At 52.8% G+C, this 21,702-nt stretch overlaps 9 protein-coding genes across 9 annotated transcripts; 3 read left to right on the forward strand and 6 right to left on the reverse strand.

The window, feature by feature from the left end:
* Nucleotides 1–82: 82 nt before the first annotated feature.
* On the reverse strand, nucleotides 83–1,162 carry P174DRAFT_429142 (NAD(P)-binding protein; the record flags this gene model as incomplete). The annotated part of the gene is made up of 2 exons (XM_024825554.1): nucleotides 83–384; nucleotides 442–1,162. The coding sequence occupies 2 exons, from the start codon at nucleotides 1,160–1,162 to the stop codon at nucleotides 83–85; spliced, it is 1,023 nt and encodes a 340-aa protein (XP_024686324.1).
* A 392-nt stretch (nucleotides 1,163–1,554) lies between these two features.
* P174DRAFT_418670 (Glyoxalase/Bleomycin resistance protein/Dihydroxybiphenyl dioxygenase) lies at nucleotides 1,555–2,118 on the forward strand (the record flags this gene model as incomplete). Its single annotated transcript, XM_024824716.1, has 2 exons — nucleotides 1,555–1,563; nucleotides 1,621–2,118. The coding sequence occupies 2 exons, from the start codon at nucleotides 1,555–1,557 to the stop codon at nucleotides 2,116–2,118; spliced, it is 507 nt and encodes a 168-aa protein (XP_024686325.1).
* Nucleotides 2,119–2,188: 70 nt separating this feature from the next.
* P174DRAFT_439475 (uncharacterized protein) lies at nucleotides 2,189–2,864 on the reverse strand. The gene has a single exon (XM_024826812.1). It carries the CDS (start codon nucleotides 2,824–2,826, stop codon nucleotides 2,206–2,208), a length of 621 nt encoding a protein of 206 aa, XP_024686326.1. The 5' UTR covers nucleotides 2,827–2,864; the 3' UTR covers nucleotides 2,189–2,205.
* A 409-nt stretch (nucleotides 2,865–3,273) lies between these two features.
* Nucleotides 3,274–4,893, forward strand: P174DRAFT_116572 (S-adenosyl-L-methionine-dependent methyltransferase). Its single transcript, XM_024821049.1, has 4 exons — nucleotides 3,274–3,582; nucleotides 3,648–3,898; nucleotides 3,966–4,417; nucleotides 4,484–4,893. Exons 1-4 carry the CDS (start codon nucleotides 3,394–3,396, stop codon nucleotides 4,798–4,800), a joined length of 1,209 nt encoding a protein of 402 aa, XP_024686327.1. The 5' UTR covers nucleotides 3,274–3,393; the 3' UTR covers nucleotides 4,801–4,893.
* A 27-nt stretch (nucleotides 4,894–4,920) lies between these two features.
* On the reverse strand, nucleotides 4,921–6,449 carry P174DRAFT_502248 (cyclin-dependent protein kinase phoss). The gene is made up of 3 exons (XM_024831078.1): nucleotides 6,331–6,449; nucleotides 6,241–6,264; nucleotides 4,921–6,152 (listed from the first exon to the last, which is right to left on the reverse strand). The coding sequence occupies exons 1-3, from the start codon at nucleotides 6,370–6,372 to the stop codon at nucleotides 5,298–5,300; spliced, it is 921 nt and encodes a 306-aa protein (XP_024686328.1). The 5' UTR covers nucleotides 6,373–6,449; the 3' UTR covers nucleotides 4,921–5,297.
* A 250-nt stretch (nucleotides 6,450–6,699) lies between these two features.
* On the reverse strand, nucleotides 6,700–8,662 carry P174DRAFT_439477 (MDR family MFS transporter). The gene is made up of 6 exons (XM_024826813.1): nucleotides 8,461–8,662; nucleotides 8,279–8,406; nucleotides 8,081–8,219; nucleotides 7,625–8,005; nucleotides 7,460–7,569; nucleotides 6,700–7,384 (listed from the first exon to the last, which is right to left on the reverse strand). The coding sequence occupies exons 1-6, from the start codon at nucleotides 8,609–8,611 to the stop codon at nucleotides 6,929–6,931; spliced, it is 1,365 nt and encodes a 454-aa protein (XP_024686329.1). The 5' UTR covers nucleotides 8,612–8,662; the 3' UTR covers nucleotides 6,700–6,928.
* Nucleotides 8,618–9,871, reverse strand: P174DRAFT_439478 (uncharacterized protein). The gene is made up of 3 exons (XM_024826814.1): nucleotides 9,233–9,871; nucleotides 9,156–9,176; nucleotides 8,618–9,079 (listed from the first exon to the last, which is right to left on the reverse strand). Exons 1-3 carry the CDS (start codon nucleotides 9,437–9,439, stop codon nucleotides 9,038–9,040), a joined length of 270 nt encoding a protein of 89 aa, XP_024686330.1. The 5' UTR covers nucleotides 9,440–9,871; the 3' UTR covers nucleotides 8,618–9,037.
* A 1,190-nt stretch (nucleotides 9,872–11,061) lies between these two features.
* Nucleotides 11,062–12,498, forward strand: P174DRAFT_429148 (Zn(II)2Cys6 transcription factor domain-containing protein; the record flags this gene model as incomplete). The annotated part of the gene is made up of 1 exon (XM_024825555.1): nucleotides 11,062–12,498. One exon carries the CDS (start codon nucleotides 11,062–11,064, stop codon nucleotides 12,496–12,498), a length of 1,437 nt encoding a protein of 478 aa, XP_024686331.1.
* Nucleotides 12,499–13,437: 939 nt separating this feature from the next.
* On the reverse strand, nucleotides 13,438–21,679 carry P174DRAFT_510672 (uncharacterized protein; the record flags this gene model as incomplete). The annotated part of the gene is made up of 4 exons (XM_024831702.1): nucleotides 13,438–18,900; nucleotides 18,963–20,648; nucleotides 20,740–21,304; nucleotides 21,615–21,679. 4 exons carry the CDS (start codon nucleotides 21,677–21,679, stop codon nucleotides 13,438–13,440), a joined length of 7,779 nt encoding a protein of 2,592 aa, XP_024686332.1.
* Nucleotides 21,680–21,702: the final 23 nt, after the last annotated feature.

Raw genomic sequence — 21,702 nt, forward strand, 5'->3', positions numbered from 1 at the left:
TTGAGCTGGTGACAAGAATATACCATGGGATTCGCACTTGCAATGATAGACTCCAGGAAGACCTAGGCAAGAATAATCGCTCTTACGCCATGTCCATCTCCATTGTTTCCCTGACAGTTTGTTCCAACCCTTTGTAACCGGGCAGGTTCCACCACTTCCGCAGCAGCGCTGCTCCCAGTTCATTGTCCACTGTACTTATATCCAAGGGTTCATTGGGATCTGGCTTGGGCAGTACCAAGTCAGGTCGGATCCGTTGGATGGCTTCAATGACCAGTCGCCAGTTGAATGGCGAATCGCATGCAAAGATCCTCTCGTTCTGAACGGTCGAGTCAATCGCGGTGGCGAGATGAATACGGGCATCATCAACCGTGTCCACCATGTACACTATGCCTCCCGTTAGTGTCCTAACGCTTCTGAAAGCCCCAAGCAAGTACTACTTACCAGAAGGAATCTTTGGAATGTTTCCATTTAGGACACTTCGAATCTGCATGCCACTAACCCCTGTCGACCCGATGACCTTGCCCCAATTCATGGCCGGGTTGACCACATTCACTGAGAATGACGGCTTGTGTGTCTCAACGAACCTCCAGAGAGCCTTTTCAGCCTCGATCTTTGAGGCCACATAAACCTGGTACCCCCACTCAAAGCCCATTCGCCGCCTCTCCTCGACCGGTGTCATGCGTACCCTCTCTACAGCCACCTCGTTCCATGTGTCACGGCCGATATGGAAACGCACTCCAGGCCGGGGACCAGATGCTGCCCCACTTGTCGAGGTAAACACAAAGCTTCGGACCGACGAAGTGGCCTGTGACACAGCTAGGAGATTCTCTATCGTACGCACCGTAGGCGGAATGACCTCTTCGACCGCGCCGGAGAAATTGGTCACGGCTGCTGTGTGAATAACAGCTGCCACATCCGACATGGGGTCGTCGAAGGCCCCATCGTTGGACATTTCTTCAACCACGCAGTATTCAAAATTCGCCGATTGCAGGATTTCTGCAACTTTCTTGCCTTTCTCACTGGATCGCACGGTACCGCGAACGCGGAACCCGGCCTTGAGGGCCTCGTCGGCAATGTGGATCGCAATCATGCCCGAAACCCCCGTTACTAGTATCAGGGAGCCAATGGGTATGGCGAGGTCAGGATGGGCTTGAAAGGACATAGCTGATGCAAGGGAGTTTGTTTCCCAATCTAGCGTTAGGAGGGGAGAGAGGGAAGCAGATGAAAGAAAACCAAACAATTGAGTACTACACGGGACTGAAAGCACCACCTAAAGCCCTTAAGTCAATTTCGACTGTCGTGGGCTCGTCAAAACTGCGTCGCTAGCTCAGTTCAGGGACTGGTGGCTGCGCATAATCGTGTCGGCGGAAGCCCAAAACTCCCCGAAGTCCAGTCGACTGCTTAGAAATCCTGGGACATACTAGGGTAGACAATGTGTGCAAAGATTTCGCGTTATATAAATCACAAACTTGTCTGTATAAAATACTGCCTACGTTCGACTTGACCGGCAATGAAATTGACCATCTGCAAATCCAAACTCCTCCTTCTCTCAACATGTCGGCGGTGGGTAAATGCAGTGTACGAAAGAGAAAAAAGAAGCATATGCTAATAAGAAAACAGAGTCACACGTCCGGTTCAGCATTCAACCATGTCGGAATCTCCGTCCCAGACTGCGATGCCGCAGTAGAGTGGTATAAAAAAACGTTCGGATATGAACTGCTCCGGCCAGTTTTGCATGTCAAACGGAACGAGATGCCTGAAGCCTTCATATTCAAGATCTTCGATACCGCATTGAAGGAATTCAAAATTGCCTGGCTGGTCTCTGAGAGTTGTGCGGTGGGCCTGGAGCTCTTTCAGTTCATTGAGCCCAAACACCGCCGTCCTGAGGGGAGCGAATTCGACTACTGTCGGAACGGATTCTTTCATGTGTCCATCACAGTCCAAGACCCGATGGCCGTCTGCGAGACGGTAGTCGCAGGTGGTGGTAGTATGCTTGGTGAACCGGTCTCCATGCCCCGGGGGAATGTAGTAGTGTATGTTCGGGATCCCTGGGGAAATACGATTGAGCTCCTGGATGGAACATTTCGGCAGATCGTTTCAGGGGAGCAGAGCCAGTGACCCTTTCTCTTTTTAAATAGCGGAAGAAGTTATCATACTTTTTTTTTGGGATTATTGAGAGAATGATAAGATACATGCCATGCCATCTTACACATTCGATTCCGAAAAACCCCCACAGCGCCCCAAAGCCGAGTACGTCCGTTCCAACAAAATCGCCGACTGCACACTCATTCTCTTCTTCTCTTCGAGAGGCCACAGATTGCATTGCGCTGAACCTATGACAAGATTATGAACATTACGGACAATGCGATTAATAGACAACAGGCAGCCTCGAAAAATCTCCTGTAGCACAAGCTTCCTCTCTTCAGCGTCCAAGATGAAGCGGTCCACCGTGACGATATGCTGGAAGCCGGTGATGGTTGGCAAGTCGAGCTTCTTCTCGATACCGCAATCGGGACTAAGAGGCACCCGAGGTTTGACTGTCGCACTTGGACTGGGAGCTGTGCCGAGAACTGTCTTCTTCCAGGCGGAGTCCTGGATGCTACATAAGGCATCGGTGGTGTCGAGGAGCACCTGCACATATTCCGAAAGTTGGAGGCAGCCACAGTTATCGCGGGAGGAGCGCTGGACGGAGCTCGTGAGCTCCTCAATCAGGTCCACGATGAGGGTGATGTCCACCGAAGGCGATCGAAGATATCGTTGCGTTCGAGCGACAGTGCCTCGGCAGACACAGGTCTGACTAGAAGCCTGATCTGGGAAGAAGGGCATTGTGCCTCGCATCATGTCATGCCCTGGAGCTCAGAAGGGGACCAGAGAATGTTCCTGGGGACAGAACCCCTCCTGTGAAAACAGCTAGGCCTATTTCATACAATGCTGCTAATGCCTTGGCGCCTCTCGGTCTACCGGCAAAAACCCCCGAAAGTCCACCGACAGGCGTAAGTTGTAACCATGCAATGTGTACTTTGCAATTTCGTCCGCTGCAACCCTAAATTAGCTCGCATCCGGCGTGCTTGGACCAGATCTGAAACAAATCCTCCGACGAGAGGGGAACTGAAGATATCCAGCAGACTATGGCTGAATGGGTCCGGATTCATCAGATTCGGTCCATTACGGACTTCCGAACTAGCTAACCAGCCAACCAACCCAAGAAAGGAGAAACCGTGATAGTAGGGGAAAAGCGTCTGGGACTTGTTGACGAGGTGTCAAGCTGGCAACTTTAAGATGCATGAGATCGAATACCTTTTCTTCTTCCATGCAGATTTGTGCTTCAGCGAAACATTCAATTCCAATAACCGCCTGCAACCGTACTGACCGGGAAAAAGACACGCCAACACAATGGATCCAGAAGTCTTCCAGTTGATTTCCAAACTTAGCAGATCAGGCCAGGCTCTTGAAGAACAAATTGCTGTTGATCCTAGCAGCTCCGATGCTCGTCAAACTCGGAGGCAACTCCTTTACACCGCTCGGCGCCTGGCAAACTATTTGCAGAATGAGGGACAAATCGTCGAGGGATATCTGTATGGGGTATGTTCTGCTCCTGGTGTTGGAGTGGTAGGGGAGGAAAATGTTCCCCAATACTAATGGTGCAGGTCATCGACGTCCTGCTCTTCAAAATTGGCGTCGACCTCGGTCTCTTCCAGAAGCTGGTGGACAGCGAAAAGCCTCTAAGTCTGAAAGACCTGGCCACAGCTACGGGGGCTGACGAGGTTCTACTGGCGCGCATCATGCGAGGCCTCACCTCAATTGATGCTGTTGATGAAACTGACGTCGAAGTCTATGCTCCAAATAAAGTGACTCGCGCATTTACCACCGTAAAGGCCACCTCTGGCTTGGATCTCTTGTATGATTCCCCGTTCCCGCGCTGCCCTGAGCCGAAGAAAAGAGGCTGTAACTGACAGCCGTTCCAGCCACAATGTCATTCATGCCGGTTGGAATATGTTCCCCAAGCATATCAAGGAAACCCAGTACAAGAATCCAGTCGACCCCGCCGCAATACCTTTCAACAAGCAATTCAACGGCGAGGCGTATTTTGACTGGCTCGGGCGCCACCCAGCCCTCTTGCACTCATTCCACCAGTTCATGACCACCCAGCGAGTCGGCCATGTTCAGTGGCTGGACTTCTACCCTATTGAGGAGCAGCTTCTCCCGGGCTTCGACTATAGTGACGACCCGAATGCTGTCCTGCTGGTTGACGTGGGTGGCAGTGTCGGACACGAGATCCAGGCCGTCAAAAAACGGTATCCTAAGATTCCCGGGCGAATGGTCCTCCAGGATCGGCCGGCCACGATTGAGCGTGTCAAGCCCGAGAATGGCATGGAGGTGATGGCGCACGACTTCTTCACTGAACAGCCGATCAAGGGCAGGTTTTCCCCCATCCCAACGGCTTCTCCAAGTGAAACACGGAATTTATCTGACAGCTTTGCAGGAGCCCGAGCCTATTACTTCCGGAGCGTGCTGCACGACTGGGACGACGATAGATGCCGCGTGATCCTGGGTCACATCAAGGACGCCATGAAGCCGGGCTACTCGCGGATATTGATCAATGAGTTCTCCATCCCTCTTCGTGGAGCATGCACGTTTGCCACGCATTCGGATTTCTTCGTCATGTCGGTGAATGCGGCTGTGGAACGAACAGAAAAACAGTGGTACGACTTGATTGAGTCTGTTGGGTTGAAGATTGACCGGATCTGGACTCTTGAGCCTGACTCAGAGAGTATTCTGGAAGTTAGCATTCCAGAGTAGAAGTGAATTTTTTACCAAATATCAGTTCCATGGGCCGACCGGGTGACGATATAGATCTCTCTACGCAGTCATTAGAAGAAATATATGACAAGCGGGGCGTTCGCCCTTCCTAATGATATAACCTGCTTTGCCCCTTATTGATATTCGCCGTTGCCATAATAGCTAGCTTTCGCCCGTTGGGTTCTAGGTTCGTTGTTCTTCAGCTTCTATTAGTTCTTGAACTTTCCCATCGATCGATTTCTTTCTTCCTAGCGGGGTGATATAACCGTCCCTGTCCCTCCGAGCTTTATCTTCCTTATAAATCTGACAGATCTTCTAGATTTGTGACGGAGAGTTGATTATTTCCATAATCTTCTCCATTAGCTAGTTTTAGAGCCCGATATATAGAGATACCAGCTTGTCAAATAAAAGGCTAACTATCAAGGTTGGCTTGAAACCCGTATTCGTTGAAGCGATATGCATCAAAGAAGGTGCGCTTCAAAACAGGCAATATTAACTTAGATCTGACCAGCGGAGTTCTCGGAAGGCCCGGTCTGCGAAAGAAGGCCGTCGAACCAAGGATGGCAAAGAGCATCAGCAGCGCTGATTCGGAGCTCCGGTCGCATCTGCAGAAGGCGCCCCAGAAGGTCAGCCCCGAGAGGATCCAGCGGAGGAATCACGAGTCGCAAATCCTGGGGAGGGTAGACGGGACAGTTGGGCTTGAATTCGGGCAGCTGACTGACCCCTGGCCATGTCTGTTCCGACGGAGTTCCCATGATGCGAAAGATCTTGAGTAATTGATCGTCGTTGGTCGTGCCGGGGAACAGAGGCCGGCCGGTAAACATCTCGGCGATGATGCATCCCGCGGACCAGGTATCGATGCTGGTGCTGTATGAGCGGCTCCCCAAGAGCACATCCGGCGGGCGATACCATAGAGTGACCACTTCGCTGGAGAAGGTATTGACCGGAATGCCAAAGGCACGGGCAAGGCCAAAGTCCGCCAGCTTCAGATGTCCCTCTCGGTTGATAAGCAGATTTTGAGGCTTCAGGTCTCGATGCAAGATGCGATTCGCGTGGCAGTAGGCAATCCCTCGCAGCATCTGATATGTAAAAGACTTGATGGTGGGGAGAACTAGGGCCCCGCCGTGGACGTCCATGTAGCGCTTGAGGTCTTTATCCATATACTCCGACACCAGGATGAGCCGGTCTGACGCGTGGATGACATCGTACAGAGCCAAGATATTCTCATGCTTAAGCTCCTTCATCAGGGAGATCTCGCGGATGGCGGTGGACGGGGTCCCTTCCTCGGCATCGAGATGGATCTCTTTCATGGCCACCAATTCATTGGTCTGGTTGTTCCGCCCTTTAAAGACCTGGTCTTATTGTAAGTGAATATTCTATTGAAGTTATTGTCCTTTTTTTTTTCCTTTTGGCCGATGAAAATGATGAGGGGACACTAACCCTTGCATACGTGCCTTCACCCAACTAGGCGATAGTCAGCGGGGAAGTCCTGATGTACAGGATCGGTACACAGTCACACAAAGAACAAACCTTTTCCAGTCGACTGAAGGAATTGACACGCTGCTCTGGCATGCTCGACGGCTATTCTTGGCTCTACAGAGCGAGGACTGGGAAAGAGATCCGTCGCGTCAAGTTGACACTGGCCCGTGAGTGAGCTAAGTAGACAAAGATGCAAAAAGAAAGATCAGGTAGGGGTCTGCATGAATACATATAAGATTGATGAATTTGGTTCGTATTAGTAATTTGCAAACATGTAACTAGTTATTAATATTTGTTTTTCCAAGCCCCATATTTATCCCCCTGATATGAGGAATTGTTCAGGCTGCCCGCTCTTTGTTGCTTAATATTAAATGGCCGTATACTTGATCTTTAGTAACTAATACTAGAAATATATATTTCTCTGCCTAAAAGAACGGATAGATAAGAGCTTAATATTGGTTTTCAGCTGTTTTTAAAATCACGCTTCCGCTGCACAGCTGTGGAGGGACCAAAAAAGGCCATAGCAGGAAGAGCAATCGACAAAGAAAAGAATAAAAAAAGGTAGGACAAGCCAGAGGACCATCCCCAACGAGTGTTCACTAGAGCACAAAGGATGGTGGCAGGCGGACATGGTACATATTCTCAGGCATTACAGTTCCGTCTTGTCGCCGGCTTCTGTGTCAGTGGTAGAGGGCTGTACATCGCTCTTAGGCTCCGGTGGTGCTTTCTTGATGTTTTTCCACTCTACCGACGCCGACCCAAGCAGGGTCATTGCCGCCATGATTGTGGCTACCAGAAACGCCCGGGTCAGGGAGTGGTTGTACGCAATTTTGACAGCCGGAAGATCACTCGCGGGAACGATCTTTTGGAGGCTAGTCGCCCCCGAGTTGACCACGAGATCCGAGTCCAGGTCCGGAACGGCCTGGGCAAGGTCAATTTTAAGCTGGTTAGCAAAGACATTCTGTCCTACAGAGACGAAGACCGTGCCGCCAAAGGTCTGGAGGAAGTACATCACGGCGGTTCCAATGGGGACCTCGGCGAGGGGGAGGACGGTCTGCACCACGATCAGGGGTTGTTGTAGTCCCATACCGATGCCGATACCAACCTTTTATAGAATACGGTCAGACAATCCGGGATCCTGATAAGGATTCAAGCATGATGGATGGTGAAATGGACTTACCATAACTTGGTATCCGATCCAATGCTCATGCGGCGTGGTGGGCTGGAACGTCATCATCAATCCTGTTCCGATGGCGGAAATCACAGAGCATGCGATCATGAAGGGGGCGTCTGGTTTTTGGATAGTTATTACCCGCCCGGAGGTCCGAGAATGTTTCGAACTTACAGTATCCAATCGCAGTCACGCCAATGCCGGAAATGATGGAAACCAACACGAGTCCAAGAATGAACGGGATGTTGCGGATGCCTGATCCGACTGCCGATGTGCCCTTCACTGCCTGGAACCAGATGGGGATGTAATAGATGAGCACCAGGAAGAACGAACCCAGAGTAAAGTTGAACCAAGAGGCAGCCGCAAATGAGCGCTGCTTGAGCATGCGCGGTGGGACTGTCGCCATATCCCCCTTCCAGTACTGAATACCTAACCACGCAATAATCAACACCCCAAAGAGAACCAAAAGGAGAATAAGTCGCCAGTTGGACCAGGTGTACACGGTACCCCCGAATTGGAGCGCTAATAGGATGCAGATGATGGCCGGCATGAAGACTTCAGACACATGACAATCGTTAATGTCTCAATGCTCCAGATGACGCTGCGTGATAGGAGGATTAGAATACATACCAGCACTGCCCAGAAAATCTAGTTGACGCAGGTTCTGCTTCCAATCAGCGCTCACCTTCTGCCGTTTGAATGGCTTCAGGAAGATGACAATCAAGACAACGGCGAGGCCTCCGATCGGGAGGTTAATATAGAAACACCACTAAACCCTCGGAATGAGTTCTTGCGTCACCTTGAGCAAGACAATTGCCTTGGACATACCCGCCATGTAACCATGTCCGTAAATGCGCCTCCGAGCAAAGGCCCGGCAACTGATGCGATACCGTACATGGCTCCGATCAGCCCAGTATACATCGGACGCTTGATCAGAGGAACCGAGTAGGTCACGACTGCAGTGACATTAGACTAATTTTCCTGGGAGCCGTCCCCTGCGGTTAACATACTAATGATCGCTCCACTGGAAATCCCTGCAGATCCGAGACCGGCGATCGCTCGACCGATAATCAAGGCCGTCGACGACGGAGCGACGCCGCAGACCAGGGAGCCCAGTTCGAAGATACCGATCGCAAGGAGGAAGACCCATTTGACTGGCATGAAAGAGTAGGCTTTACCGAAGAGCAGCTGCACGGATGACTGGGTGAGGAGGTATGCTGTGTCCATGCATCAGCCTGTGGTTCCATTGAAGGCAGCGTAGAAATCCTCGCCTCGACGAGGGAGTCCAAGTAGACATTCCCCCCGCAGAAAGACGAGCGGATCGTTTACCCACTCAGATAACGAGAAGGGTAACCAGCAATCCCACGCGTTCACGTCGTCGATCCATGGTCGAAGACCTTCACTCCGGCTGGCGGTGTCGATGGTGGAGGTAAAGAGTGGTTGGAGACAAAGAGCGAAGAAGGGAGAAGAGAAGAACGGGGAGCCCTACCGCTTCCGTACCAACCAATGTCACCCTGGCTGTTGAACTGATCGGTGACTGGATTGACCGCAGGGAGTGGTCAGCGGTCGGCACTGGCAGAGAAGCGATCAGAGTAATCTTTTCGGCAGGAACATACTTTTGGGGATTGCCTGTTCGCTCGGGTTAGTACGCAGGGGAGAAGCCCAACTGCGGCAGAGGGAGAAGACGGCGGCAGAGTTCACCTACCGTTGCAATAATCGTATTGTCCTAGGAATGCAAGTTAAACACGCCGGGTCAATGACAGGGAGCAGGGTTTTGCGTACCAAAGCAGTCAGGAAGACGGCGAGACAGAGACTCAGACAGATCACGAACAGTCGGAGGCCGGAGGGATAGTCGGCATCATCCTCAGCGGACTTGGCCGAAGACGACTCGTTTTTGACGAGCTCTGGAGCCTGGTCATGCTCCAGCCCGAGGCTTGCAGGAGCTGGATCCGAAGCATTCTGGGCCGTATCGGGGCGAGAAGCTCCCATGGTCAACGAAAAGGCCGGTACTGGTGAGACAGAAAACGAAGGAGAACCGATGCCAGAGCAAAAGGACGGACGGGCTCTGTAGATGGCCTGATGGAAGAAAGATATACGAGTCGCCATTAGGGGTAGACCAAGCCAAACAATGGGATCTATACCCAGGACTTTTACGGAGTAGAGAACCCTGCTAACCCGTCAACTCCGGCCCTGTCGGGGGTTTCTCAGGGAAGATCCCTGCATTCTGATAGGCCGTGCTGAATGCGTCACGATAGATTAAGTAGATGGCTTAGGTAGGTAAGCTAGGTAGGCATGATGATGGACAACAAAGACAGATGATGCACCCTGGCGGTTTTTAGCATCGTTGGCCTGTTGATCTGTTTCTGACACGCCTTGGATATGATCTCACGACCTTCTTGCTGACCTGACCAGCACTTCTGGGACGGGAGAAGGAATCGAGAATGATTCTGCCTGTCTGCATGCCTAACCCAGAACGATCTCCACGACCTTAAACAACCTTTCCAAAGGGCCTCGGCTCGCCGCTAACATGCTATAGGTTCCGTCACACGTCACACCAGCGCATCCGCTAGGGGAAGCTAGTGGCCATTATCCACCAACCGTATCAGTCAACTGCAGGAGATGAGGGGTAAAGTAGGTAGTTTATCCCGCCCAAGTCACTTTCATAACTGTCCTTAGTAAGGTAATTCACCGGCGAGCCGCCATCACAGGCGAGCCGCCCGCCACCTGTATTCCATATAAAATGGCACTTTTCAAGGCTTCAATATCACAACCACAGCTTCTTATGCTATTATCCTAGTAAGATATTCAGAATACATTTGCTTCAAGTATAAGAATACTCTTTCTTAGGATGCTAGAACAGTGTTCCTCTATCTTAATATCTAGGAGTCAAGATTACCAAATTATAGGCGGAATTTATGTTAGCTAAATGTACACATATGCTAGGAGGCTATAGATTATAAGTATATGACTATATACTATACCATATGCCTAGATTTGCCCCTGTACATACTTGGGAGTTGAGATATTGAAGCCTTGAAAAGTGCATTCTATAGGGAATACAGAAGGCGGGCGGCTCGCCTGGGATGGCGGCTCGCCGGTGAATTACATTACCCCAAAGTTCGATGAAAGCGATAAGCAAAGAGACTCGTTCTCCATGGATGATTGGTTGACGGTTGTTTAGCCAAAAGTAAAACCAAGCTTGGTCAATACAAAATGTCACACAGAGTGGGGTACCTAGGCAGTTCTCCATTTCACCAGTAGGCTGATTTCTGGTGATCCACTTTTTGCTGGGAGGCTTTGAGATTGACGCGTAGGCTGGCAAAAGCCGTGGAACTGATAAAGCCAGGAAATCTGTGGACAGTGCCTGTGACATTCTTAGTTATATCGGATTTCGTATAGCAGAGGTTTACTGTAGCATAAAATTGCTGATTGGCTAGTAGTAACACGAGTAGGTAGTAGTTATAAGGTACCTAATCCTGGCAAGTAATGGCGATGCGAAGGAGAACCCAGTCAAGATCTTAATAAAGGATAAGGGATTAGCTGTATTGTGCTGTTCATGCGACAAGGGGTGTGCATTGCTGAACTTCGAGTACTCCAACAGGAGCGACGGCATGGCAACGTCAACTTTCCCACCCATGGAACCTGCAGCAGGCGTTGAGACACGATTGGAACCCTCCTCTCGGGGCGAACTACGCAGCTCCTGTGATTTGTGCTATACATCCAAAGTCCGATGCCCCCGGGAAAAGCCAACCTGCGCCCGCTGTGATAAAATCGGGGTCCGTTGCACATATAGTCCTACCAAGCGGCCAGGGCGGCCACGGCGGCCACGGCGACGGGCTCCTTCGGAGGCTGCTACGACGGCAGCGAAGAGAAAGCCATCAGCGACATACGCTCCATACGTGTCTTCCAACCAAGGGCTGGACCAACCACTTGGTGATGAGTCCAGCACCACACCCCCGTTACCCTCCTATGACCCCGTCATCTTCCCCGCCTTCGATCTCTCCTATGCACCTTCCGTCCAGTCGTCCGCAGACATTGCAGGTGGCTTGTGGGACAAGGTATTAAGAGACACCAGCTTGGAGGTGTCGATCAATCCGGGGTTGGAAACTGCTGGGGTACCTCCGGGCGCAGCGACAAATGCCGAACTGTTGCCGAGCGAGTTACCTCTCACTCCCTTGACTAATGAAAGTATCCCGCTTCTTCCGGATGACCCTATCATTCGGACCTCAATCGAGGACGTCTGGTCCGCCCGTATGGAGTGGACCCGAGAGGAAGATGCAATAGTCGTGGATTCATCAGGTGGACCAGCATCCAGTTCCGGGGAGCGACAGACGAGTCCTGGAGCTTCGACCCCATCCCCGCTAGGCTTCGATCAGTTTATCGAGCAGTGTAAGATGGTCAGACACCTGACTTCGTCGACCACTGGCCCGCTCACGCTCCTTGCGAGTCAGGCAGACATTGGGATGGACCAGACGCCCGACACGACGACCACCAGCAGTAGCAGCAGCAGCGTTAGCACCAATATGCAGTGTCTCTGCCACGTTGCTCTATTCAACCTCCTATGCTACAGGCACAAACTGGGTCAGTTGCGGCCCGAGCGATTGCTGGAGACCTGTCTTCATGTCCAGCGAATCCTCCACTGGACCTCGACCTTGCACAGAGAGTGCCTCATCTGTCGGGACGATATGGTAGCCATACTGAACGTCACCTGCATTGCCCGTCAGATCGCGCAGGTCTACTGCAGCATTATAGCTGGCCAAGTGCAAGAGCGATACAGTCAAGGAAACAGACCTGCGTGTTCATCGTCTCCCATCGAGTCGACCAGATTGAGTCTGGGCTCCAAGGTTATCCAGGGGCCCTCCAAATTAAATGCCTTATCCCGCTTGATTGGCCTGAAGCTGCGGCAGATGAGGGATCTTCTCCAGGGCTTTCAAACCAGCATGTGCAGGGAGCCAATGTCAGAAATTACGGAATCCATCCAGCTCGTGATCACGGGGGCTCTGGAGCGGATCAGTGTCGCGATGGGGGTGCTTTCGACATTGAAATAAGGTCTGCGAGTATCCTAGGTCATCGATTTTGGCGAAAGTATTTGTGTCGGACTAACATGGCGTTTCCTTGGAGTGTTGCCCAGGCAAATCTATAATCGAGTCTAGCCAAAAGCGGTGCTGCAGTTGGCTGAGGCCTTCTCCGACCTGTGAGATGGATTGCCAAGGGGGGTATGTGGCTCTGCTCTACTATCGGGATACATTGGCGATGGGTGTAAAGGGAGTCTTAAGAGCCATAGTTACCTATCCGGGTGGAGAAGTAAGCAGAGTCTGATCAAATCAGCAATTTAGTGCGTTCACCTCTTCGGCGATCCCTCCATTCTACACAGTTAAAGGAGTCAAAATTCCGTTAGTATACTACCTACATGGTCCGGTATTAACATTGTCCGTGTCCAGAATACATTAATATTCAAAATATAGAGATGATGCGGCGAGGCGCTTGCTACGGACCGTGCCGCAGTCAAGCCCTAACAACATGATGTTTTCCTGTAGTCTAGTTTTCTGATGCTAGAGTTTCCAACTTGTCTCCGGCCCTGAGATTTTTGTCTATTGGTTCGTCGTCCCCACTTCCAGGTCCAGGTGCTTTAGCTCCTTGTAGATCTATAGAACAGATAAGCTAGGTCAAGCGAAATAACGCCGGAAAATCTCAGCGGGGGTTGGGGCGGGTTTAGCCCCAACAGGCTACCTTATGGCCCCCACGCAGACAAAGAGAGGAGATATGGCGCATCGCAAAGAACACTGCCTTAGATGAGGCATCTTGGGCATATAATCTGCCAGTTTTAGTCATTTCTCTCTCTTTGGCTGTTACCCGCAGTGGTTTTGTCCTTAGCATGGTACACATTGGGCACGCAGGGACCTACGCAGGGGAAAGAGAAAACTTCATGCAGGATTCACAGATAAAATGGGAACCACCAATCATCAGTCAAAGATGTGGTCAACCATTCACGCGCAATCCAAAATCCGTTGTAGGAACGCGTATCCGGGAGCGACATACTGCTCCCACTTCGGCATTCCTGGCCGCAATCCGACATCATGAATATGACTACCGTCAGGGACAGCCAAAAACCCAGTTTGGACACCAATTTTCTGTAGCAAGCTGTGGAACCGCTCCGCTGCACTGAACGAAGCAAGCTCATCCCGCTCGCCGTGGATGAGAAAGGTCGGCACGTGGTACTCACCGGCTCGCAGCTGCGATGTGGGACAGATATATGCCGTGCGCTCCGGGGAGGCGGCCTGGTCGAGCAGGGAGCCGATCGTTCTCTTCAAAGGGGGCAAAGAAGAAGAGGGACCATTCAGTATCAATGAAAGGCCGTAGTCACGGGTCTCCCGCAAGAGAGAAAGGAGGAGCTCGGATCGAGTATCGCCTGCCTGTAGCCAGCTGACCTCGGGCTGGTCAATTGGCCCGGTAACGTGGTGAGAGGAGGTGGGAGTTGATGCCAGTGGAAGAGCCCGGATCTCCTCACGAGTCATGCCGCCCGTCATCGAGGGCCGCGGTTTACCACGGTAGTCGAACGCGTCCGGTGAATTAAAATCGGTCGGTGCATAGAAAGCGAGGATCGCGGCCGGGGGAGCGTCGTAGCCTCTGAGCGTCCATGCCGTGGACATGGCCAGGTGGCCGCCAGTGGACCAGCCAACCACTACCAGACGCTGAGGGTCGAGCTGAATCCCATGGTCTTTGAGAAAGCCTGGAAGGAACCGGCGGGCCCAGACCACGGCATCGCGGGTGTCGGCCATAGCACCGTCAATGACGTTTGTCTCGGGGCAGAGCCTGTAATCGATGCTGACGGGGAGCATGTTTTGGGCCAACAAGTGAGCAATCTGCCCCGGCCGGATTGCCTTGCGGGAGAGGGTCATATGTCCCCCTCCGTGGATCATAATGGCCACACCCATGGAACGCGCAGCAGAAGTGGGAGGGAGGAAAACATCGGCTCCGATGGAGATGCCATCTACCTTTTTGTAGATAACTGGCAAGCGGTCTGGCTGGTTGGGGTTGGAAGATGATTTGATCGCAACTAATAGCTGTTGTGTATTCGAGTCTTCCGATTCACTCTCGGTGAAGAAGGTCGAGCGAAATCCGGCCTGGCGGAACGCGGTCATCCAACTGTCCGCTGGTTGGAGAGGGTATGATGTGCCGCCGTCGGCAAGCCACCAGCCGTCTAACAGACCGAAGACCAAGTCGTACCAGTCGATAATGCGGGTTACTTCCGAGAGCACCAGGAAGCCTCGGTCGTGCAGCATCTCGCGGATGTGCCGGGTGGTCCGCACGCGGTCGCTCGTGGCATGCACACAGTTGGTTCCAATGACAATATCGAACCGCTCCTTGAGATGCTCTGGAACTGGCTGTTCGAGGTCCACCTTTTCAAATCGCATCCAGGGGCAGGTGGCTGCAAATTTCTGTTTGGCCTTGGAAACCATACTTGGTGAGATATCCGTGAAGACATATTCGACGGGCACGCCAGATTGCGCTAGACGTTCCACCAAGCGCACGGTGGTGCCGCCAGTACCTGCGCCAGCTTCCAGAATACGGAGCTTGCCATGAGAGCCGTCCTGTGCTGGTGTGGACGAGATGGACCCCATTATGAAAGTCACCAGTTGGTCCGTCAGGGTAGATAACATGGGTGAGTGATGGTAGTACTCCTCCAGAATCTGGCCTGCCTTGGCAGTGCCAAACAGAAGTTTGATGGGATCTGCAGTGCCTCGCAAAACTGGAGCGAGTGAAGGGCCCGTCAAGGCCATGAGATGGGCTTCGCCCGCATAGGCAGGGTACTGGAAAACAAACTCTTGGTGTAACTGTGAGGAGGATGCACTCGGCACTGGATTGGGGCCGCGCACAAAGGCTAACGTGCTTGAGTCCTTCACGAGGACTCCGTGCTTTACCAGGATCGCCTCCAGTCGCTTCATGAGCTGGGTATATTTAGGCTGATATTGCACGGGCGCCACTGGATTCCCCGGAGCGAGGGTGGCCAGGTCCACGCCCAAAGATCGCCACGCTTCGACAATGTATGCCAGGGTCAATCGGCCTTGGTGAAGCGCCACATCATTCCAGTAATTGAGGAAGCGACGGGCCTCTGCCGCGCCCTGGAAACCAAGATTTGCCGAGTTTAATCCTGCAATGGGATCAAGTTGGAGCCGGTTGAAGTTATAGCCCGTTGTTGAGTTGGCAGCGCTGTAGATCGGCTTTTGTTGGACGTCTGGAGTTGTCTCCTCCGCTTTGGCACTGGCCTGGCTTCTTGTGACACTGATCGCCAGGTGAACATTTTCAATCTTTGATTGCAGTGAGATACCGTCGAATGAAAGACCGGGATGGTCACCGGCTTCGTCGGTTAGGGAGGCCAAAACTTCTGTGAGTGCCAACGAGTCCACTCCCAGCTCTTCTAGGGTCACTGATGGTTTGATGCTGGAGGGAGAACACCCCGTGGTTTCAATCAATAAATCGGCCAGCATCTGAGCAAGGTGAGATGGGTCAGCAGCCTCCGCAACGGATTTGGTTTGTTTCTCAGACGAGCTCTGAACGGCCCGGCTCTCCTTTTTGGTCGATTTGTGAGATGGAGGGCCACTGACGCGGCCCTCGAGTTCTTGAATACTGGTGGACACAAGATCTTGGCTGTTGATGATTACCCCGTAGGATGATTGTAGTTCCTCAGCCATCTCTGTGGCCGCCAAAGAATCTAAGCCAAGTTCAGACATCAACATCGCTCCATCAAGCACCTGAGACTTGGATACCCCGGTGTAAGTTTCAAACATCTCCCGGAGGCCCGCAATCCTAAAGCTTGCGTCTGAGCCGGGTGTATCTGGTGACTCGTCATCGCTGCTCCTATCCGAGACAAGGTCTGGTGGTGTTTCGCGGTCAACTAGACCTGGCGATGGAGGAGCGCTCTGTGTCGAAGCCGTTCGTGCTTTGGGGGTCTTGTTCGCCGTATCGAGCAGTCGCGCTAGACGGGACATGTCCAGTTTGGCAAAACGACATCCCACGAAAGCGGCCATGACTGTGTCATCAGGGGCAAAGACAAATGCGTCACCGAGCGCTTGTGAGGGGCCAGTGGGCACATACGAGGCATAGACCTTCCAGGAACTGCACTGGAGCAAATTGCAGGTGGGTGCAAGCATCGTCGAGTCAATGCCTGTACATACCATGACCTCGGTTTCACCTACCATGTCGTCGGTATTCATCAGCAATCCGATCACTTGAATAAAATTGTCCAATGTGACCGCATCGCACGTGGCCACTGCAGTACTCTGATTTCGCGCGGGTTGGCCATCTCCAGGAATAGTTACTCTTGCCACTGCTTCGTGGCCACGGATCAGGATCCTTGAGATACCCTTGAGAAAAGGGGCGTAGTCGACCACGCGGGAAAACATGCCATACACTCGTTTTGACAGCATCCGCTCCGATTCTTCATCGGTAGCCATTTCCTGCACCCGCGGCCCCAGGAGCCGTGCCATGGTTTCCAGCTTCGTTGACGAGGTAGCTTCCTTCAATCGCATAACTCGGCCCTTGGCGTGAGACGTGGCCGTCTTCTTTGTGGGTTCTTGACTGCAGACTGTGAACTGCCAGTGTTGGTTTGGAGCCAGCTCTTCCAGGATGATCTCGGTATGGTGCCCAGCAAGTCCAAGTGGGGACTGGATGTCAAGGGCTTCGAATTCCAGACGCGCCTGGTTCTTTTCACGCGCTTGATCCCCTGCGAATAGAAGGTCCAGGGCCATCGTGACACATTCTAGATATACCGAAGCCGGGCATAGTGCGCGCTGACAGACTACATGCCCGCATACAATGCGGCGGAATCGTTCGCTGTGGACAGAAATACTGAACTTTTTCTGTTTGTCATCGGTCGAGGGGATCATCGATACTAGTGTCTCCTCGTCCTTCTGTCGGGGATTATCCTTGACTGTGATATGCGGGCGACTCTCGATTTGCTTTTGTAACTCTGCAGCCCGGTCAATGTTGGGCAACCAGCCAATGGTCTCGTCGAACTGATACGGAGGCAGCCATGCTGGGCTACGTCGATCCAAAAACAGCCAAGGAGTGACATCCACCCCGCAGGCCCATAGCTCTGTCACCGCCGTAGAAATGGCGTTGGAAGCCAGCGCCTCATCTTTGGTCGTTGTTGCCACAAAGACGTGAGATTGGCTGGCTGCTGTCTTGCTTGCTACCGCCCGCTTCGTCATGGCAATGACAGGCGTATCCATGCCTGCCTCCAACCAGATACAGCCACCGAGTCTGCGCTCGGTGCGCCTGACGGCACTCATGAAGAACACTGCTTTTCTAGCGTGATCAGATGGACTGAAAGGACGGACGGAGGACTCCTCCTCTTCCCGGCACAGCTCGATAGGAATCTTTGGCGACTGCCAGTCCAAATTTGCTGTTTCTTTCTCAAGCTCTGCCAAAATTGGGTCCACTAGCGGTGAGTGAAACCCATTACTGGTATCGACTCGCATCCATTTGATTGCCTTCACGTCTAATCGTGCCTTCAGCTCTTCAATGGCGCTCGCGGGGCCTGAGACTACATGGCTCGTTTCTGAGTTGTAGCATGCGATTTCCAAAGAAGGGGTATCTTGCGCCCGGGCCCGATTTGAATCAGACAGAGTCTCTTCAACCTGATCCCGACGCGCAAAAACAGCTAGCATTGCGCCTTTATCCGGGCCCCAGCGGGTCCTCATCAGAGTTGCCCGAGCGGCCACCAGTCGAAGGCAGCTCCGGAGATCCAATACACCGCTCACTGCGAGGGCTGTCAGCTCGCCTAGGCTGTGTCCGATGAGCGCGTTGACCCGGAGGCCAGCGTCTAGCCAGGTCCTGGCACTAGCATATTGCACGGCAACAAACCCTGTTTGCAAAACCACAATATCTGACTGAGTTTCTGTATCAAAGACGGCAGGAAAAATTGGAGGGTACTGTAACTCTTGCAGAATATCGTTGCATTGGTCCAGGTAGGTTCGAAACAAGGGAAACCGGTCATAGAATTGTCTTGGAAGGCCGAGTGTTTGTCGGCTTTGCCCGCCGAACATGAGGACCACTGGAGGTAGGATTGGAGACATCGACAGCCGCTCGCGGATAGGGGGTTGATCCTTGTCGGCGCTTCCTAGTTTCTGCAGCAAATCCTTGTTGTCCGTCGCCTCGAAAGTGAAGAAGTGCTTGTGTCGCTGGCGCATCTCGCTCAAGGTGTAGGCGATCTCTCCAAGCAAAGGCTTCGGTGAATCGGCACTGGTGAGGTATCTGACGAGAGCCCTTTGATATCGTCGGAGGCTTGTCGCCGTCGCGGCACTTAGAATGATGGGATGTCTCTGGTTGGTTATAGGCCAGTCGAGAGAGGCCCGCGGCCGTGGCGGCTCACAGCAAATCACCGCTGCGTTTGAACCAGCCGCCCCATATGAATTCACCAGCGCCGCCTTGAAAGGTGCGGCCCAGGGCTGGAGTGTGTTCGCGATGGCCATGCGATCGGGTGACAAGGGGGGATCTTGGGGTTCCATACGCGATGCGAAGCCTGTGGAGGAATCCGGTTATGCTGTAACATGCAGATCACCTTGAGAAGCCCGGCTATTCCTGCCGCTGTCTCGCAATGACCGATATTGCCCTTGATGGATCCTAAATGGAGCTCATGGGTTCTGCTTGGACTCCCCAACACAGAACGAACACTGGCCACCTCAATGGGGTCACCGGCCTGGGTTCCAGTGCCATGTGCCTCGACGTAGGTGATCTGATCCGGGAGGATATTGGCCTGCCTTAATGCGGACTGATACAATTGGCTTTGGGCCTTGGGCTCCGGTACCGTAATACCGCAGGAGAGCCCGCCCTGGTTTGTGGCCGCTGCAGTGATCACGGCGAGAATATGATCGCCGTCCGCCTGTGCCTGCTTCAAAGACTTGAGAACTACTAGCCCAGCACCCTCCGAACGACAGTATCCGTCAGCATCCTTATCAAACGGCTTGCACTGACCCGTTGGGCTAAGGAATCCAGCACGTGCAAGGTCGAGAAAGTTGTTGGCCCCAGTAATCAAGTTGATGCCACCTGCCAGAGCCATCGAGCATTCGCCGCGCTGGACTGCCTTGACAGCACGGTTGACTGCGACCAAGGAAGAGGAGCATGCCGTGTCGATGACCTCCGCCGGGCCGGACCATCCAAAGTGGTAACTCAGTCGGCCACAGAGGAAGGCACGGATGGTGCCAGTCGAAGTATATGCGGTCGGCGGATGGGCATTGGTGTTGTCCAGATACTCGACAAAGCTGCCACCGATAAAGCAGCCGATAGGATCGTTTCGGTCGCGGATGTGGCTCCGCATATATCCGCAGAGTTCCATCGCCTCGTAGCTGAGCTCCAGGAGCAGACGCTGTTGGGGGTCCATGTTAGCCATCTCGCGTGCATTGATTCCGAAGAACGCATGGTCGAACTGCTTGATCGTAGAATCTCCCAGGAAGTTCCCATAGAAGCGGCGTGTCTTGCAGAAACTACCAGACTGGGACGCTCGCCATCCCCCGTACAGATCGAACCGATCTTTCGGGATCTCCTCGTGTCGGTCTTGCCCCGTGGATAGCAGTGCCCACAGCTGCTCGAGATTATCTGCCCCAGGCAGGCGACATGAAGCGCCAATGACCGCGACGGCATCTTCCGGGTATGCATATTCTGACTCGCTGGTGAAGCTCCTCTCCGTTCGCATTCCAGTATTGGAACTTGGAGAGTCTGGCTTAGTAGTTGTACCCCAAGTGATCTTTGTCACTTGAAGATTCCGTCGGTGAAAGGGCATGAGAGGCACGCAGTCTCCGATGCCAAAGGAGACCACAGTGTGTGAGTCCTGGCCAGATGCCTTAAGGTCTTCAGCCACGTACTCGAGCAACCGATACCATTCGCAACGGGATGCGAGCACTGTTTTGACAATCTCCTCGGTCGTGGAGCCGTGGGTGATAAGCTCTCCTGTCCGATTCGTGCGCACTGGTGCGTGCATTCGATCAGGCCCCGGAAGGTCGAGCAGGCAAGAGCCCACGCAGATGGCGGCGAGCTCCTCGGATAGCTGAGCGTTCTCAGGATTGTGCGTCTTGCCACGAATATCCATGTTCTGGGTTAGGAGACGCTGTTGAGTGGCCAGAACCTGGAGGGCCCTGATCTGGTCCACTGTACCGACCAGGCTGACTGATTTGGGATCTGTAATGGCTGATATGTGCACCTATGCAGCACATCAAACCCGTTAATCATTTCTGAGCTCGCCAGGGATTTGCTCGCCAGGAGGGATTCTTGCGGTTGCTTTCACCACCTACATTTGGAAACCCACGAAGTAATTCCTCCGCCTGCCCCTCGTGCTTCAAGCGAACTACCATGGTAGTCGTGCCGGGAATGTCGGAGTCATCCCCCAGTTCTGCGTACAGTCCAATGGCGTATGCCAGCCGGATCGCCGTGCAGATTGACTGTACGAGGTCATGCTCGTCGTAAGCGCTGGCGAGCGCAATTGCTGCGGGCAGCCCTCCGCAGTACCCTTGGATGCCTCCGCGGCGACGAACCTGGGCGATGAATTCCGCGTGGGAAAGTCCTTGGTTTTCGAGATACTGGAAGTATTGTGTGATTTGAATGATTGCTAGACGGGGTAGGGCCACGATCCCTGAGGATGTCAAGGCCACCGCCTCCGAGGCACCGGACCGGAGCCACTCAATAAGATAGTCAGCGTATGGGCGACCCTTGGACAGGTGGGCAATATCATCGTTTCGTTCTGACAGGAGGGACCACACTTGGTGTAGGGAATCTATCTGTTGCGGTATACAATGTAGGACCGGGTGGTTCAGAATGAACGTGCGAATGGAATCCAGATAGCTCGCGGATGGCGCCCGGCTTTGGGGCAGAAGACCGCCACGGAAACAGCCATGGCTTCACCCTAAGGAGTTGAGACTTGCCCAGAAAATATCTTTTCTTTGGTGTGTTAAACTTGGTGAGCAATATCTGTTCTTCGCGGTGGTATAGTTTTATAGTCATCATCGCTAGCGCACCATCTAACTGATTTAGTGCATGATTCGTATCCGTGTAGTATTATGGACAGCCATCTGCATCTCGGAGGGTTTTGAGCCAACCGGAGATTAGAACAACCCAGGTAATTTGCTCCTATCAAATGACATGTCCAAGTCCACCCTTGGGCCCTTTTTACGCTTGCCTTCGGGCCTTTTCTGTGCGTTGACTTTGAACCTCAAATGCCTTCACCTCTGCTGCCATATCATGTAATCCTACCGGTCCCG

The sequence above is a fragment of the Aspergillus novofumigatus genome (genome assembly GCF_002847465.1).
Source record: "Aspergillus novofumigatus IBT 16806 chromosome Unknown P174scaffold_2, whole genome shotgun sequence".
Taxonomy (NCBI): Eukaryota; Fungi; Ascomycota; class Eurotiomycetes; order Eurotiales; family Aspergillaceae; genus Aspergillus; species Aspergillus novofumigatus.